Here is a 17044-nt window from a genome sequence, read left to right as displayed (position 1 = left end):
AGAATATGCTTGTCTGATAATCAGATTGGCAGATCTGATTATATTAGCTATTGTACATCCCCAAGTCACTTCCCATGAGATGGGCTGCTATATACTGTAATTTAATAAATAAACAGTTATTGCCATATTCCCACATTGCCAAACTATGCTTTACATAGATACACCTTAGACATTCCTAAATAATTTAGGAAACTATTCTTCCTGGTATTCTGTTTCGTTCTGATAAAAAAGGATGCTTCTTGAAACAGGGCTCTGAGGTCAGGAGTACACTTAAAAAGTTGTCTGTCAACAACTTAGCAGCCAAAATGGTTTCATAAACAATCCAGAAGAAAGAATCCCAAATAATGCAGAAGAAAAGCAGAAATTATACAGCCAGATAGCTCATATTTACACTTGACTTACAACCTCAGTTTCTGTTGCCAAGTGAGACCTTAGTTAAGTGAGTTTTGTCCCATTCTACGACTTTTTGCCATAGTTGTTAAGTGAATCACTGCAGTTGTTAAGTTAATAACCCAGATTGTTGGGGGCAATAAGCTGACTCTGTAATAATGCTGCTTGGGGGAGGGGCCGAAAGCCCTAATAAGCAGGCATATACATAGAATGAAGGCTATTGCTAAGTACATTGGTTTGTGCTTAGATTGTAAGCCGCCCTGAGTCTTCGGAGAAGGGCGGGATATAAATGGGATTTTTTTAAAAAAACATGCTTGTTAAGTGAATCTGGCTTCCCCATTGACTTTGTCCGAAGCTCACAAAAAGTGATCACATGACCATGGGAATGCAGCAACGGTTGTAAATGTGAAAAATGTCATAACTCATTTTTTTCAATGACATAACTTTGAACAGTCACTAAACAAACTGTTGTAAATCGAGAACTACCTGTATAGAAGGAAGAGTACATAAATTCACAATAGTAACTAGAATTGAAGCTGATATATCAGATACTCCAAAGTGTCTCACAGCTGGAGTACTGGCAAACCAAATATAAAGCCTACCTCAGAAACACCTCTAGCAGTATTTGTTATAAATTCCCTCTTATTTAAATTAGCGGCCAGCATCATTTGATAATCAGAAATTATCTGTAGTCATTTCAAGTACTCTCTTGTTTCATTACAGTAAAAGGATTTGTACAAGTTTTGTTTGTATTTAAATTTGATGCCTTTAAGTATTTTGCCATTTTAACTGACTTGAAGTTGAATTTCACACTCAAAGAAGGAATACAGAATAAATAATGCATAATATAATATTTTTACAAATGTTTATTCAAATACCAAATCCCTGGAGTGATCATTCCATTCATGTGCCACAAATTATATCTTTAATACATTTTTATCATATCGCCATTGTCAAGTGCAGTGTAGTGTATTGTAAATCATGTACTACATAAATATGACATAATATACTACTAGATTAAAATTATGACAAGGATGAAAAATGTTGGATGAAAAATCAGTTTGCAATTCCCAATGAGAAATATTTAAAAATCTTTATCTGGAAACTTAATAAAATATGCCTATTTCCCAGTATAATACTTTAGTACTCAAGTTAACATAGAGACACATGTTAATATAAAATGCTGGCCCAGAACAAAAAACCCTTTTCAATTAGAAAAAAATATCAGACTATGGGCTTGACACAGAGCAGCTCTAACCAGAGCAAGATTTTGAGTTTCTGGATTCTGTGGTAAAATGCAGGCAGTTTCATCAAGTACCTTATTCAGAGAACATACGTACATACATACATACATCAAAGAAGATACAAGTAATATCCCCCCCCCCTCTCTCTCTCTCTCTCTCTCTCTCTCATACACACACACACACACGTATATACACATATATACATATATGTATATATATACATGTGTGTGTGAGAGAGAGAGGGGGGACATTATTCATATCTTCTTTGATTTAAAACTATATGCTTTTGTCAGAACGCAACTTTTAAAGTCATTAATTGATAGGACAGCTCACTGGGACCCATCAATCTTACCTTCTCCAAGATACAAACATGTAGGTAGTAAAAAAGAAGACCAGGCTTATAGCTAGCTGAACCCATCCAACTGAGAACTTCCTAACTTGATCTGATAGGAGTCAACGTCCCAGGAGATTATCTTATTTTATTTAATACAGTTGCTTTAATCAATAAACAAATTTTAAATTTTATATTTATTCCTCTGACCAGGAGAATTGTTTTATAGAAAAGTCTCACCAAAGCTGTTAATTGAATAAAACATTCTGTCTAATTCCACAGATTCGATGGACCCCGGGGAAGAGGCTTTGAACCTTCAAGGCAACGAGGTCCTCATTTTCAGGGCCAACGCTTAGAAGGTCCAAGGGCAAGAGTTCAAAATCAGCATATAGATGGATCTTCAGGAAAACAGGGGACAATTCCTCGAGGGCCAGCAGCAGCATTTTACACTTCTTCAGGAACATCACACATGCAGTCTTCTCAAGCAAGTGGACCATGGTGGCGGGGACCCAGACCTCCTTTAGGACAACAAAACCATCAAGGAGAAAATAAAGAACTATTTACTGATACTGTCAATAAATCTAAATTTATCCCTGATGTGAAAGTTTCTGGCCCAGTTCAGCCAGACACATCCAGAAAGGAGGCCATAGAAGGAGTGTCGGAAATGAAGAAACCAAGTGCCATGGATTCTGGATTACAAGCAGAAGCATCCAAAACTTCTTGCACTTCCACAAGTCTGCATCAATCCAGTATTCCTCCAGCACCAGGAGGAAAGAAAACATTACTGCCATCACCAGTCACAGGAAATAAAGATATGAACTCTACGGAAAATAAATTGGTTTCTCCAGACAATAATCAGAATAAGGAATCCTCTAAACTAGAAAACAGGGAGAAGGGACAAATGAAACCAGGAGATGACCAGGGAATAGGGCCAGCTGCCAGAGGCAGAGGCCAGTACAGAATGGAAGATACTAGAGGCAGAGGACAGGGTCGATTAGAAGATATGAGAGGAAGGGGAATAGTAAATAGAGGGAGAGGTCAATCAAGGGATGTTGTTGGTAGAGAAATAAGCAGCGGGCTAGGAACCCATGACAAACTTCCAGAAGGTCAGTTAGGCAATTGGGAATCTGGGATGGGTAGACAGGGAGGTAACCAGGAAAGGATACTGGGCAGGCAGTCAAATAGCCAGGAAAGGGGATTACCAGCTCCTCGGATGGGCAGCAGGGAAAGAATCCAAGCAAATAATCAGGAAAGAGGTACAATCAGGCCTCCCAGCAGTCAAGAAAGAGGACTGGATTGGCAAATTGGAAGCAGGGAGAGAGGCCCAGGTCGACAACCTACTAATCGAGAGAGGGACACAGATAGGCAAGGTAATGGTCGGGAAAGAGAACCCATTAGAAGGCCTAGCAACCGGGAGCAGGACCTACACAGGCGTGATACAGGACTTGGGGAAAATACTGAAAATTTACCACCATTTTGCGAAGAACCACCAAGGCCTCCATGGAGTTATGAAGAGGAAAGCATAGAAGAGAGTCGTTCATTTGACTTCAGAGATATTGCTCCTTTAGAACGCAGACGATTGGATGATTGGGAAAGAGATAGATATTGGCACGATCGAGACCAGAGGTATAATGATTCCCTTGATCCATATGAGAGAGATGAGGGGGTGCCACAGCATCATCCCTTACCCCCTCTTTCGCCACTTCCCCCTCTTCCTCCTCTACCTCCTTTGATGGATCGAGAACCATTTTGGGATGATTGGGAAAGGCCATTGAGTAGAGACAGAGAGGGAGACAGGGATCTTGACAGGATCAGAAGACCCTTGGATGTGTATGATCGTGAATTGGAAAGAGACTGGGACAGGGATTATATCAGACCATCGGGGGACAGAGATGCATTGAATTGTGATATGGACATACCACCTCTACCTCCTTTGCCACCTCTGCCTCCACTTCCTCCAATAGATAGATATCATGAGGACAGATGGTTAGAAGAGAGAGACAGAGATTTCTACAACAGAAATTCTAGAGACAGAGGGGGGATTAGAATTCGTGAATATCCAGAAAGACGTGATACATGGAGAGAACAGTCTGATTTCCCTCCTGACAGAGGAGACTGGGAAAGAGAAAGGTTTTCAGAGAGGTGGTATCCTGATGAAATGGATAGATTTACATCCTTAGACAGTCGTCTGGATCCACCACCCATGCTACCACGCTCATCTGAATTGTTGGAAGAAGAGCCAAATTTAGCTTCTGAGCAGTCATTAGGTGGAGTAATGGTTCTTAGTCAAAGGCAACATGAAATAATCTTGAAGGCTGCCCAAGAACTAAAGATGCTACGGTGAGTTGATTTTTTTTTCTTGTCTATTTTAGAATAAATATACTTTCCTTAGTCTTCTGTTCGTATAAATTACCCTTACCAAGTGCTTGAAAAACTTAGTTAGGCATCAACTATACGTTTTTAATCACTTTAAATGAGAAGGCATTTTATGCAAGTTGAAATAACTGCTTTAAATAGTATACTATATCTCTTAAGCTAAAAGAGTTAATCTTTGTTTTAATTTGAACCGTCCATTAAATATATAAGCACAAAAAGTAAATGATAGAAGAGTTCAAATAACATAGCAGGTGATATTTTTTTAATTGTGATGATGAAGAAAGAATCCTATATTGTAATCTCAAATAGAATTGAGTGAGTGAACAGCATAAGAAAACAAAAGATCTGGAAAATTTACAGAATCATTCATATAGGTTTTCTTTACAAATGCGGTTCCATCACCCGACTCCATTTGAGAAGTAAGCTGAGATAATTCTGCGAAGGCTACCAATTAAATAATTCTTCCAAGAGAGTTTTATCTCGCCTGTGAATTATATCTTTAGATCCAGTATCTTAAAATATTTGTGCAGAAAATAAACAAGCTATAGAAGTCTGCTTTTGCTTTGTTTAATTTAAAGTACTCCTCCTTAAGTGTATAATTATGTAAGTATATCAATACATCATCCTATCCTATTTTGAATAGATGGTATAATATACTTTTAGAGCTGTTGTGGGGGCAAGTGAGCCACATTTAAAGATTCCAGGTTCAGTTTTTGGCATCGGTTCTTTTTAACTTATTGCCTGATAGGGCTATAAACTGAAGTTGGAAGGTCTCCTGGAGGCAGTATTTCACAGTCTTCAATTAGAAATGTGTACATTTATATCCTTAAAAAGACCATTTGTGACAAACCATATACTTTTCTGATTATAGGGAACAAAAAGAACATATGCAGAAGATGAATGAATTTGTTCCTGACACACAAATGTCTGAACTCCCATCACAAGAAATGTCTAGGTCACAAAGTACATCTGCTAGGAAAGATAACTTTCAGGTAAATTAAAATATTGCCTATAAATGGCTTTCAGATAGACTGTATGTTTTAAAAAGTATTTATAGTTTGGTTTTCCTATAAAAAAATCCTAAGATAATTTGCAAAGTGTCCTAAATCATCATAAAATGTAGAAAAATACAAGCGTGTACACCCACACCTCATTTAGCAACCAAGTTCCTTTGTGGCAACCAGGTCATTAAGCAGAATGGTTGCTAACAGAATATGTGACAGAGAGACACCGCAAGGATCTCTGGATGTTACCATCTTATTCAGATTAGGTTCTCTCATACAACTACACAAGCAATACTCCACTTATCAGCATTTGTTGTCAAGAATGCAAAATTTGGTCATACATGTATGCCTTGGTTGGAAAATGAGTGTTTTATTGCTGTCATATATGCAAATGGTCGCTACCAAAGTAGTTGTTAAATGAAGACAGGGTATAACAACATATCAAAGCATGAAATCTGAATGGCCTTATATGTTTGACTGAAGCAATTTTTTATGATTTGCCTGAAGCTATTTGCAATAAAACCCTTGACCATAATGCTGAGACATAGGAAGATAACTATGGACCACTGAGACTATTGTTGCTAATAAAAAGATTTTTGCATATGTATATAGCCACTCAAGTTACAAATTACAGCTCTCATAGTATTAAAAACACAAAACATCTAATAAATATAAACAAATACGAAACAACTAAGGCAAACTCAAAATCATATTAACATTTATTTATCCTGCCTTATCATTTTTATAAATAACTCAAGGAGGCAAATACACCTAACACTTCTTCCTCCTCCTGTTTACCCTGTGAGGTAAGTTGGGCTGAGAGAGCATAATTGACCAAAGATCATTCAGCTGGTTTTCATGCCTAAGGCAGGACTAGAATTCATAGGTTTCTTGGTTTCTAGCCTGGTGCCTTAACCACTAGACCAAATTGGCTCCCAAACAAGCATCCCCCAAACCATTTCAAGATGGATGGATTTGATGCTCTGGCTCAGTGTTCACAGAAAACCCAGGTGCTCATGGCCTTACAGAAGGCCAGCACATGCCCATTTGAATTTCAGAGATATGCTGTTCCAAAAGAGAAGTGCATGTTTGATTTTGTTTTATTTTTGTGCCTTCAAGTTGGTCTTGACTTTTGGTATCCATATAAGCAGGTAGGTCAAACCATTTTTGGAAGGGGTTTGCCATTGCCTTCTTCCTAGGTATGAGAGCGGGTGACTGACCCAAAGTCAACCAACTAGTTATATGTCTAAGGCAAGACTAGAACTTACAGCCTGCCAGTAATTAATCCAGTCCCTTTAAATTTGCTAGTTTATAAATAACATTTTTAAAATATGTCCTAATTTATATTTGTTTTGTACCATTTTTAACACTGTACACATTTTAAAAAAAGATTAAGTCATATAGTTATATAGCATTGGTTCCCTATATGCCTTGGTGGAGCAGTGGGCTAATGCCTCCTTAAGTAACACCAGCTGCCTGCAATTAGTGCAGGTTCGCATCCCACCAGGCTCAAGGTTGACTCAGCCTTCCATCCTTCCGAGGTAGGTAAAATGAGGACCCAGATTGTTGGGGGCAATTAAGCTGACTTTGTAATAATGCCGCTTGGGGTGTGTGTGAAAGCCCTAATAAGCAGGCATATACATAGAATGAAGGCTACTGCTAAGCTTGTAAGCATGTGTGTGTGTGTGTGTGTGTGTGTGTGTGTCCTATCATGCTTAACAATAGCTTCATGTAGCCTTCTCCAAAATTATAGTTATGCTGGTTGGGAATGAAGGAAAAAAATTAGCATGCCAGCGACCATCGTTTAGCTTAGTGAGATTGCATTAATAGGTGCAATCACAATGAATACGAAGTCATGCATTGCCTTCTCTCGTCTTTCTGCAACCCAGGCTTAGAAATTTGACCAAACTGATTTGGTTGCTTGTTGAATATCTGGATTTGGGCCTCTGATTAATTAAAAACATTAGCTTAAAGAAACCACTGTTTCAGATCACGTTTTTAAAAATAACCGATGTCAGTCGATCAATCAAAATCAATTTCCTCTTATTTTTGGCCAAGGAATCCCAGCAGTCCTTGATTAGACTAAAGGTGAAAGCTTCCAACCTGGCCCTAACTGGAGAGGAAAAGGAGAAGCATGGAATCCCATGATTCATGGTGGTTTGTGCAAAAGAAATCATGGCTGATAACGTTGATATAACAATTATTTTTACAAATTTTATTTTCACTTTTCCCATTATCCAGGCCTCTTCTGAAATGCAAGGTAAAATGACAGCAGAGGAACAATCTATTAAGCCTACTCCAGCAGTAATTATAAAGCCCCCTGTCTTGTTTCGGAAACCTCCTCCAACCATTAAGCCACCTCCTATAAAATCTTCTCCAATGACGAGACCCCCTGTTTCAGCTGCAAAGATTCCTATCCCAACAGGGAAACCATCTGCTCCACCATCACAGTTAAATATTCCAGTTCCCATTTCAACTGCAGCAACAGCTCAGGTTTCAGTTCCCTTGGTAAAGACATCAACTGGTATGAATCAAGAACGTTGGGATGAGGACTCTTTCCAGGGACTTTGGGACAGTAGTGAGGATAAAGGGTTGAAATCAGAATATGACTTATCTACATCAGATTCTTCATTGCCTTCATCAATATCCCTTGTGCCTAGTATGGCACCTCATGGCAAACCACCAATTATTCATCAGACTGTTGACTATGGACATGGACACAGCCATGGTCAAGGTAAATGCTGCTAATGTTTTGATTGCTACTTAATAAAACATTTAAGGAGCTTTCTAAAGAAGCCTGTCCTGGGTCTCTTAGTGTAGGACAACTATTGTATTTCCAGTCTCACCTTTGGGGGGAAAGTTGTAGAGGAGGTTGTGGGATAACAATTACAAATACTGTGAAAGAAGCAGATTTAGACCTCAGGCCTGACAAGGGGACAAATCACATCAGTCTTCCTCATGAATGACCTATACTGGGATTTGAAAGGAAAGAATATGTCTGTGCTTGTTCTGCTAAATCTCTTAGTGGCCTTTGATAGTATTGACCAGTGTATCTTTTTGGATTGCCTGTGAGGGCTGGAGATCAGAGTCAGTATATAGTGGTGAATGTGCTTCCATTTGAGCAAGTAGTTGCAGTTAATCTTTGAAAGCAAAGGAAATTCCATTATGCCACAATACTCAACCCTTTATCCTGTTTAATATCTGTATGAAGCCACTGGGAAAATCCACCAGTTTGAAGTGAGATATCAGTATGTTGACCAGTTCATCCAGGCCAAATTAGGAATGTGGTGGAAGTCTAGAGCTAGTATCTGGAAGCTGTCAGGGTCTTTAATTATTATCATTTTGTATTTAACAGATATAACCACCAGTAAAAGTGGACAACAAATTCCTTACGGGGAGCGAATAACTCTGCGTCCAGAACCTCATGAAAGGCAACCCTTTTCAAAAGGTGGATTTATCTTTCTTGTCACAGAAATATCTCTTTGAGAAAAAAGAAATCTGGTATTTGATAGCTTTGTTTTTTAAGATGAACTGCATTTTTCTCTTTGTGGTATGATAATTTAAATGCTTTGGAATATTTTAAATATGGGCATAACATTAACATATGAAAGGAAATATAGTTAATCCTCGATTATAATAGTTTGAAGTTACAATGGCACTGAAAAAAGTAATTTTTCACACTTAAAACCATTACAACATCCCTGTGGTCACATGATCAAAATTCAGATGCTTGACTCATATTTATGACGGTTGCCATGTCCCGGGGTCATGTGATCACTTTTTGTAAGCTTCTGACAAGCAAAGTCAATGGGGAAAAGCCACATTTACTTAACAACTATGTTACTAAATTGACTAGTGATTCACTTAACAACCTTGGCAAGAAAGGTCGCAAAATGGGGCAAATTCACCTATCAGATGTCTCACTTAGCAACAGAAATGTTAGGCTCAATTGTGGTCATACTGTTCTGTTCCAGCCTATGACCATCCTTGTTTGCGTGTCAAGGACAATCCCTTTTCTTGTAATCAATAGGCTGGAAAAACCCAACCCTTTTATTTATATACATTTCAAATACTTAAGTCCAAAAAACAACAGAATATTTTCCTTAGCAAATAGATGGTTCAAACAACAAAAACAGGAGTTAAACAAGACATTCAGCAAGAACATAAACAGACCAGGATTTCCTTTGAAGTTCTGCAAACGGTTGCCTTCAGCACTGCCCACACCTTCCCCTTTTATTAGCAGTCCCAAGGCATGGCTTCTCAATGCCTTCTCCTTTCGCTGAGTTGCCTCATAGTCTTTCTCTGATTTGCTCTGCTAAACTGCCTTCTACTTCGAGCATCTATAAATACATTCATCTGTGAAGCCTCAGAGTCCGAATCCTCCTCCCCACACAGCTGAGCCTCATACAGAACACAATTGGAGGGGCCCAGCTCTTCCATTGACTGAGAGTCCTGAAATGCATCAGAACCTCCCTCCGACTCCGAACGCTCTCCAAACCCCTCCTCCTCCTCCTCAGATTCCTCAGACTCAGGTGCTGGGAGCACAGGCTGACACAGAATCACAACACACATCGAGGACTACCTGTAGTGGGTTCAACTTTCCCTGATGTGATCCTTTTACTTGCAATCTGGTTCAGCTTAAAAAATTTTTTTATTATAATACTCTAGTCCTAAAATTATTTTGATTTCTTATTTCCAGAACACTTAGGCCAGCGGGATCGATACACCAAGGAGAGAGATAATTATTTTGAACGACAAAATAATAACAATCCAGACCACAGAGATTTCAGGAGGGAACGAGAACTGTATAGAGACCGAATTTCTGGAGATCATGATCGGGAACGATTTGACAAAGAACGATACTCACGAGAAGACAGGTATGTGAAACTGTAATACCTAAATAAGAAAATGTGCCTTCATAATGATTATTGAAACTTTTATATAGTCAGTTTTCTGTATAAATAAAAATCATGTTATAAATAAGAATAAAATCCTATTCTGTGATGGATGGATGGACAGATTGAAATTCCTTTTATTCTTAGTTGTGGGGCAACACATATCATGATGCCATTTTGATAGACTCTTAAGTCTCTTTTCCTCTGTTGCTACTATCTTGCTAATTTGTTTCTCTTGCATTTTTTTTGCTAATTATTTCTAGTTATACTAAACCACTTATTGGGCATGTTGTGGTATTAAATTGGTTTAATAAAGATGTTCATTCATTCTGGACCACTTCAGAAGTTGCCTGTTTATATCATGCCTGATCTGAAGAAAAATTTATGCCTCACAGAAAAAACACCAAAGAACAAAAGTCAATGTAGTTTATTTTTCAACAGAATCAGATGAAGCTTTCAGGAAAAAATGGCATTTTTAAGAGCATGTTAAGCATGGAGCAAGGGACCCTTAATACATTTGTTTTCATTTGTCTTTAGAAAAATTTCTATACCTTAATTATTTTGGGACTGGTTTCTGTAACTGAAGTCACCTCTTGGCGAGATGGGCATTATACATTTAATAAATAAACATTTGCTTGATAATTGCTTTTGGGAGAAATCATAATTTCAAATTAATTGAGGGTAATATATAGATTTTTTTTTATTTTAAAGGATCTTTGCATGTAGAGGAGATATAAATTTGAGAAATTAACTTCTAGTAGATAATGTTCACTAATTGGTAGGAGATCAACCAGGTTTTTGCCCTCTTCCCTAAAATCACTGTAGGATGTACTATACAGATGTGCTATTTACAGTGGTCCTACTAAATATATATATTAATTGCATGCCGTAGCAGTAACGAATGAGGAAATCAGAGACGCTCTTCCACATTTTTAGATAATTTGTGTAGCATGCTGAGCATTCATTCTGGACACTGGCTTTATTGTCAGTTTGGGGGGTTATTGCTGTTTCGTGAGCCACCCTAAGTGTTGGCATATAAAATGAGCATAAAGTCGTTTAAATAAATTCACGAGTGCTTTCTCCATTTGACAGGCCATCTCCTTCAAGGAATCAGTCTTACCGTGACAAAGATCATTCAGTCTCAAGAAGGGGAGGATTTGAAAGACAGTCATATGAGCGGAAGCCTGATCGTCCCCCTTATGATCATGGGCCTTCCATGTTTGGAGGTATAATTCCAAATCATTGAGAATTGGAGTGAGTTAGAATGAGGCTAGAAATGTAAATTCGATTGATATTACTTAACAAATACAATTGAAAAGACCAATTGCAAGGGAGGGATATCCATTATTCCCAAATATCTGTTAAATTGCAAATTACATCATTTGCAAGAACTGACATGCTATTATTGAACATATCTATTATTGGGAAGACAGTATCTACAGAGAAGTATGACTTTTTGTTTCTGAGGAGGTTCCCTGAAGATGGACTCCAGCATGAGTCCAAAAATGAGTCCAAAAGCTCGGAAGAATAAACCTCTAGTCACGGTTACTGAGCCAGATTGGATCCTGCAGTATTATCCTGGGACACACATATTCTCCTTCATTTGTGAAATGAAGTCTGTCAAATTAAGGTTTCAAGGTCGATTTAAATTATTTAATTTTCTAATTAAAAAGTAATTGTAAGAATAATTATATAAATTATATGCATCAGTATCATATAAATAGAAGAATATCTGGAAACTCCAACTGGTGCAGAATGCAGCTGGATCAATACGCATAACACCTGTGCTCCACAAGCTGCCCGTTTGTGTATAGGTCCAATTCAAGGTGGCTGGTTTTGACCTTTTAAGCCCTTCATGGTATAGGACTGGGTTATCTGAGGGACCTCCTGTCTCCTTATATCAGCTCGACAGATGGATGGATGAGTATACATTTAGATATTATAGTAAGCCAGTAATGTACTGTATAGAATTCTGACTTAACTTGTGAATAAGCAAAAGGTTCATGCACATTGCTCAGTTTCACTTGAGTTTTCCTCAGCTGAGGCTGCAAACAAACTTGCGTAGCTCTTCCTGACTTGCTTAGAATTATGCACAAGCATGAACATCAATAGGCGTTGATATCTACGAGAAAGGACCTATATAAATACACTAGCAGGTTAGGCTTATCCTATATATTGACTGCTTAGTAATCATTAAAAACCTTAGTGGATTCTCATGGAAGACACTGGTCATCAATACAATGCCTGCATTCATCATGGCACAGATGATGCCTTCCCATAATAATCATTACAGAATTTGCAGAGTTAATAAATTATTTTTTGTAACATTAAAAATGACAACTATCATGAGAAGGCAAAAAACTCAGAATTTCACAATCTTGCACTAATTGATCCATTATTTATATGTTTATATTCATTTTTATACCTGCAATCTAGACAATCTATAGTATTTTGGAGAATTATTGACATAGATCATTCATGATAAATTAATGATTCAGCCTGTGCAGGCAGAGATGGATCTGATGTTAAAGCTGCAGTGGTGAAATGCCCCATAGCAGAATTTATCCTTTTCCCAATGAAAGCCATTCTTATGCTCATATATTAGTCTTCTAATCATAGGCAGCTACCATATCATGAGCATGAAGCTACTAAAATGATATTTTAAAGAGATACGATAGAGATGTGAAAATCAAGATTTCCTTTCTTGCTTTATTGTGCTATCTTCTGGTTGCTTATATTTGCAGTGGTAGAATCATTAGGAAGAAAATGTCAAATTACTGGACAAAACATATTATTCTATCCAGATATTTATGTCTTACTTTTTCCCTCTTCTCTTTCATGTAAATTTGATTGAAAGGTGATCGGAGAAATTACGGTGAGGATAGAATTCCCATTTCTGCTCCAACAATACCACGACAACCGCCACCTGCCCCACGTGTAGAGAGAAAACCAGAATCAAAAAATGTGGATGACATATTGAAACAGCCTGGACGGGAAAGTAGACCAGAACGGGTAAGTACTATGACTCTGGGTTTCTAATTATGTGTAAGGAGCTTCATACTTTTGTTAATATTTATGAAACAGTACTTTCTAAAGCATTCATGGCTTCCTTCAAAAGTCTTTGGTGCAGGCCTAAGTCCATAATTGTCCAATTATATTGTCATTGAATTTTCTCAGCAGATGCTTTTCTATGAAGAATTAAATTACTGAATCTTGTATACTTAGCTATCAGGAAGGATTACAATTAGAGCAAAAGGTGAGTCCACATGCACAAACTGCACAAACATGCAGTTTGTGCATGTGGACTCCTACATATGCCAATAGTTTTGTTATTCTAACAGTATCTTGATTTCCAAAGATATTTTCCTTTTTCCTTCTGTAACATCTTTTCTTGTCTAAATAATTTTCTCATTCTCTGTTTAAATAATAATTATTGAAAAGTAGTATTATCCTAGTAACCAGAATTACTTAGGTCATAACTGGTTTCCTTCAGTATTATTTTGATCCTAGACTCTGGTGGGAGAAAGATGTGAATGGTGAGTGAGTTATATCATGCCAAATCTGAAATCTAGTCCACATTGCTACAAATATGGTTGTCATATTTCATTTTCTGAATTTTTACAGATTTTGAGGTCGTTCAGTAACAGTTCATAGTTACTGAATAAGGGGGACTTAACAAACATTTTTCATAGTTGCAGCTGTTGCAGCATCCCCACGGTCACATAATTGTTATTCTGGTGGCAACCAATTCACAATTACAATGGTCACTCCATCCCATGTCATGTAATCACCATTTGCAATTTTCACTGCCATTTTTCAACAAGCAGAGTCAGTGTGGAAGGCAGCAGGTGGTTGCAAATGGCAATTACATGACTGCATGACACTAACTGCACAAGATTCACTTCATGATAAGCAATTGGGACTGCCACATCTGCCATTTTATGACAGTGTAGTTACATGGCACCACACTTTACGATGGTGTTGCTTAGTGACAAAATTGGTTGTCCCAGTTATAGTTAAGTGAGGACTATCTATAGCTTGCCAGTCTATAGTCATAAAAATTACTTGGTCTACTGAATCCTCATTATTCAGCTTAATAAGCATGCAATATTTCATGTTTGTGGTCTCTGTTTTAGATTGTCATAATCATGCGAGGATTGCCAGGCAGTGGAAAGACTCACGTTGCTAAGCTCATCAGGGTAAGTGGATAATTGTTTTCTTTGTCTTCAGTCTGTACTGAAGAATAGAGTTGAATTGCATGTTGTTCCAGTCACTTGTTGTATCTCTTTTCTCCCACAGTTTCATTTCTTTATCCACCCACAAGACAAAGGGAAGTCATTTTTATGGGCATTCTGGACTTTGCACCATACATATTATTAAAGATTACCTTGTGTAACTTTCTTCCTGGCCTATCATAGATAACAACCAGGTTAATTGAACTGGATATGGAAATAGAATGCTTTCTTAGAAATTGGATGAAAATTTAGCTTTGATGTTATATATTTCAGGATTTTTCTTTATTTTTTCTTCATAGGATAAAGAAGTTGAATGTGGAGGAGCTGCACCCAGAGTACTCAGTCTGGATGATTATTTTATTACTGAAATAGAAAAAGAAGAGAGGGATCCAGACACAAAGAAAAGAGTAAAAAAGAAGGTATTCTTAATGTATATTCCAATTATTGATTATTGTAACGAATTAAAAATGAAAACTGTAGTCAACAGCCAAGAAACTATGCTCATCTACACACTATTTTAGAAAAAAAATAGATTATGATCTGGGAGTGCAGAGTTGACAACTTTTTTAATTGAACAAATCTTTTGATTATGTGTCATTAAATTAATGTCTGTTACTCTACAATTAATCTGTATTTTCTGGATTAAGAAATTAGTTCCTTTAGAATCAAATGGGTTTTAGAAGATTTGGAGAATTTTCCTGTCAGAACAGTTTGTATTCTTCATGATTCCCTGATTACTTTCGGAATGTAAATGTGTTTGATTATCAGTTATTGCTTATAGGTATTTTATTGATGGGTCATTAGTTTTTTGCCTCAGATATAACTCATACAAGGTAGAAAGAAAAATATGCAGCAAGCAGGTTGCTGTACACTTTGAATGCACTTTAAAATTCTGCAAAATTCTGTTTTGAAACCACAAAGCAAATATAGCAGGTTTAAGCATTGAGAAGTTGGAAGAGTCCACAAGGATCTTTTGAAACTCTTGTAATGTTCAGAAATACCAATTAAACTAGAAAGATTCTGAACCTGTGTTTGGAATTAGTGATGGTTTAGACCAGGGTAGGCAACCTCGGCTCTTTTATGACTCATGGACTTCAACTCCCAGAATTCCTGAGTCAGCATAGTCATAAAAGAGCCGAGGTTGCCTACCCCTGGTTTAAACAAGATTAAGCAAAATGTAAATCCAGGAAACATAAGTATAAGGATAGGATACCTTGAGTACCTTGGATTCTCTTTAAATGATAGCACAGCAGTTCTCCTGTGCTGTATGACTGTATCGTTAAATCAATAGCATTGTTTGTGGCTGAGATAAATGCTCAGATATGTTTTTGTTCACTTCCTGATAAGATGTGTACTTAGATATAATATGTATTGTTTGAACTATTATACTATGTTCTAAGCCAATGGATGATTTCAACTTGCATAGAATATCACTATAACTATGCTTAATTAATATGATGAATTTAGTGCAGTGATGCATTTGAGATATTGTCTCAATTTCTCTGCGACAAAAATGTTGGAATATGTTCAAAAGAATCCTGGTTAAAGCAGAGATAGATAATGCAGCCCTCTCCAGATTTTTGAATTTCAGCTCCCATCCTAACCTCCCATTCCTAATTGTCAGCAATATTGATTCTCATTTATTAGAGCAAGTGATAGTAGCATTTTCTGGCATTGGTAGACAATTCTGATCTCTAAGTTTGACTGTCAGAGTGGACTTGTAATACTGAGAAATTTGCTGGGGGAAGTAAGAAGAGAACAAACCTGTTAAGTTTCTTGACTTGCCAGGATCTTTCAGTACTAAGAACCATAGTAGCCTTCTGTATAATCTTAAGAAATGGGAATTAGGGTGAATTGTACCCCACTACTTCAACACATGTCAAATGTCTTTGTCATTGATCTCCTCCTACCCAGTATTTGTGCCATAGGCTTCCTAAGGGACCATCTTATCCCATGATGTTTAGGAATCTGCATAAAACTGATGCATGGGTTTATCCATGATCGTAATTGAATGCCAATAACATGCCCTATCTCATTCCTTTTCATTTCAATTTCATAAATTTTATCAGTTATTCATTCCTAACATAGGACAGCAATAGATAGCTTTAAGTTATTCAGGAAAAAAAGTTTTGTTCTTTGCCTAACGATCAGGTTTTGGAGTATGAATATGAAGCTGATATGGAAGAGATCTATCGTGCCAGCTTGTTTAAAACTTTCAAGAAGACTTTGGATGATGGATTTTTCCCCTTCATCATTCTTGATGCCATCAATGATAGAGTACGGCAATTTGAGCAATTCTGGAGTGCGGCAAAAACAAAAGGATTTGAGGTAAGCACCCCTAGATAATTTCTGTAATTATTAATACTTCTAAAACAAACTTCCACTGGTTTGGAATCATAAACATTAATATTTTGCAAGATAGGCAATAATAGCAGATTTAGGTTTAGGTATACAGTGAGGGGGAAAATTATTTGATCCCCTGCTGATTTTGTACATTTGCCCACTGACAAAGAAATGATCACTCTATAATTTAATGGTGGGCTTATTTTAACAGTGAGAGACAGAATAA

At 37.3% G+C, this 17044-nt stretch overlaps 1 protein-coding gene across 1 annotated transcript in view; it reads left to right on the top strand.

The window, feature by feature from the left end:
- Positions 1-17044, top strand: part of YLPM1 (YLP motif containing 1) — a 49859-nt gene that overhangs the window by 14887 nt on the left and 17928 nt on the right. The window contains exons 5-14 of the mRNA XM_081313214.1: positions 2248-4305; positions 5213-5333; positions 7587-8079; positions 8701-8793; positions 10045-10222; positions 11333-11466; positions 13098-13252; positions 14377-14439; positions 14775-14894; positions 16627-16803. Coding sequence (XP_081169340.1) covers positions 2248-4305; positions 5213-5333; positions 7587-8079; positions 8701-8793; positions 10045-10222; positions 11333-11466; positions 13098-13252; positions 14377-14439; positions 14775-14894; positions 16627-16803 — 3592 coding nt within the window. The remainder of the gene's footprint in view (positions 1-2247; positions 4306-5212; positions 5334-7586; positions 8080-8700; positions 8794-10044; positions 10223-11332; positions 11467-13097; positions 13253-14376; positions 14440-14774; positions 14895-16626; positions 16804-17044) is intronic.

Source organism: Vipera berus, assembly GCF_964194415.1.
Source record: "Vipera berus genome assembly, chromosome: 1".
In the NCBI taxonomy this organism is placed as follows: Eukaryota; Metazoa; Chordata; class Lepidosauria; order Squamata; family Viperidae; genus Vipera; species Vipera berus.
Note: the sequence above shows the minus strand (reverse complement) of the source record. Positions and strands in the feature narration are given on the sequence as shown.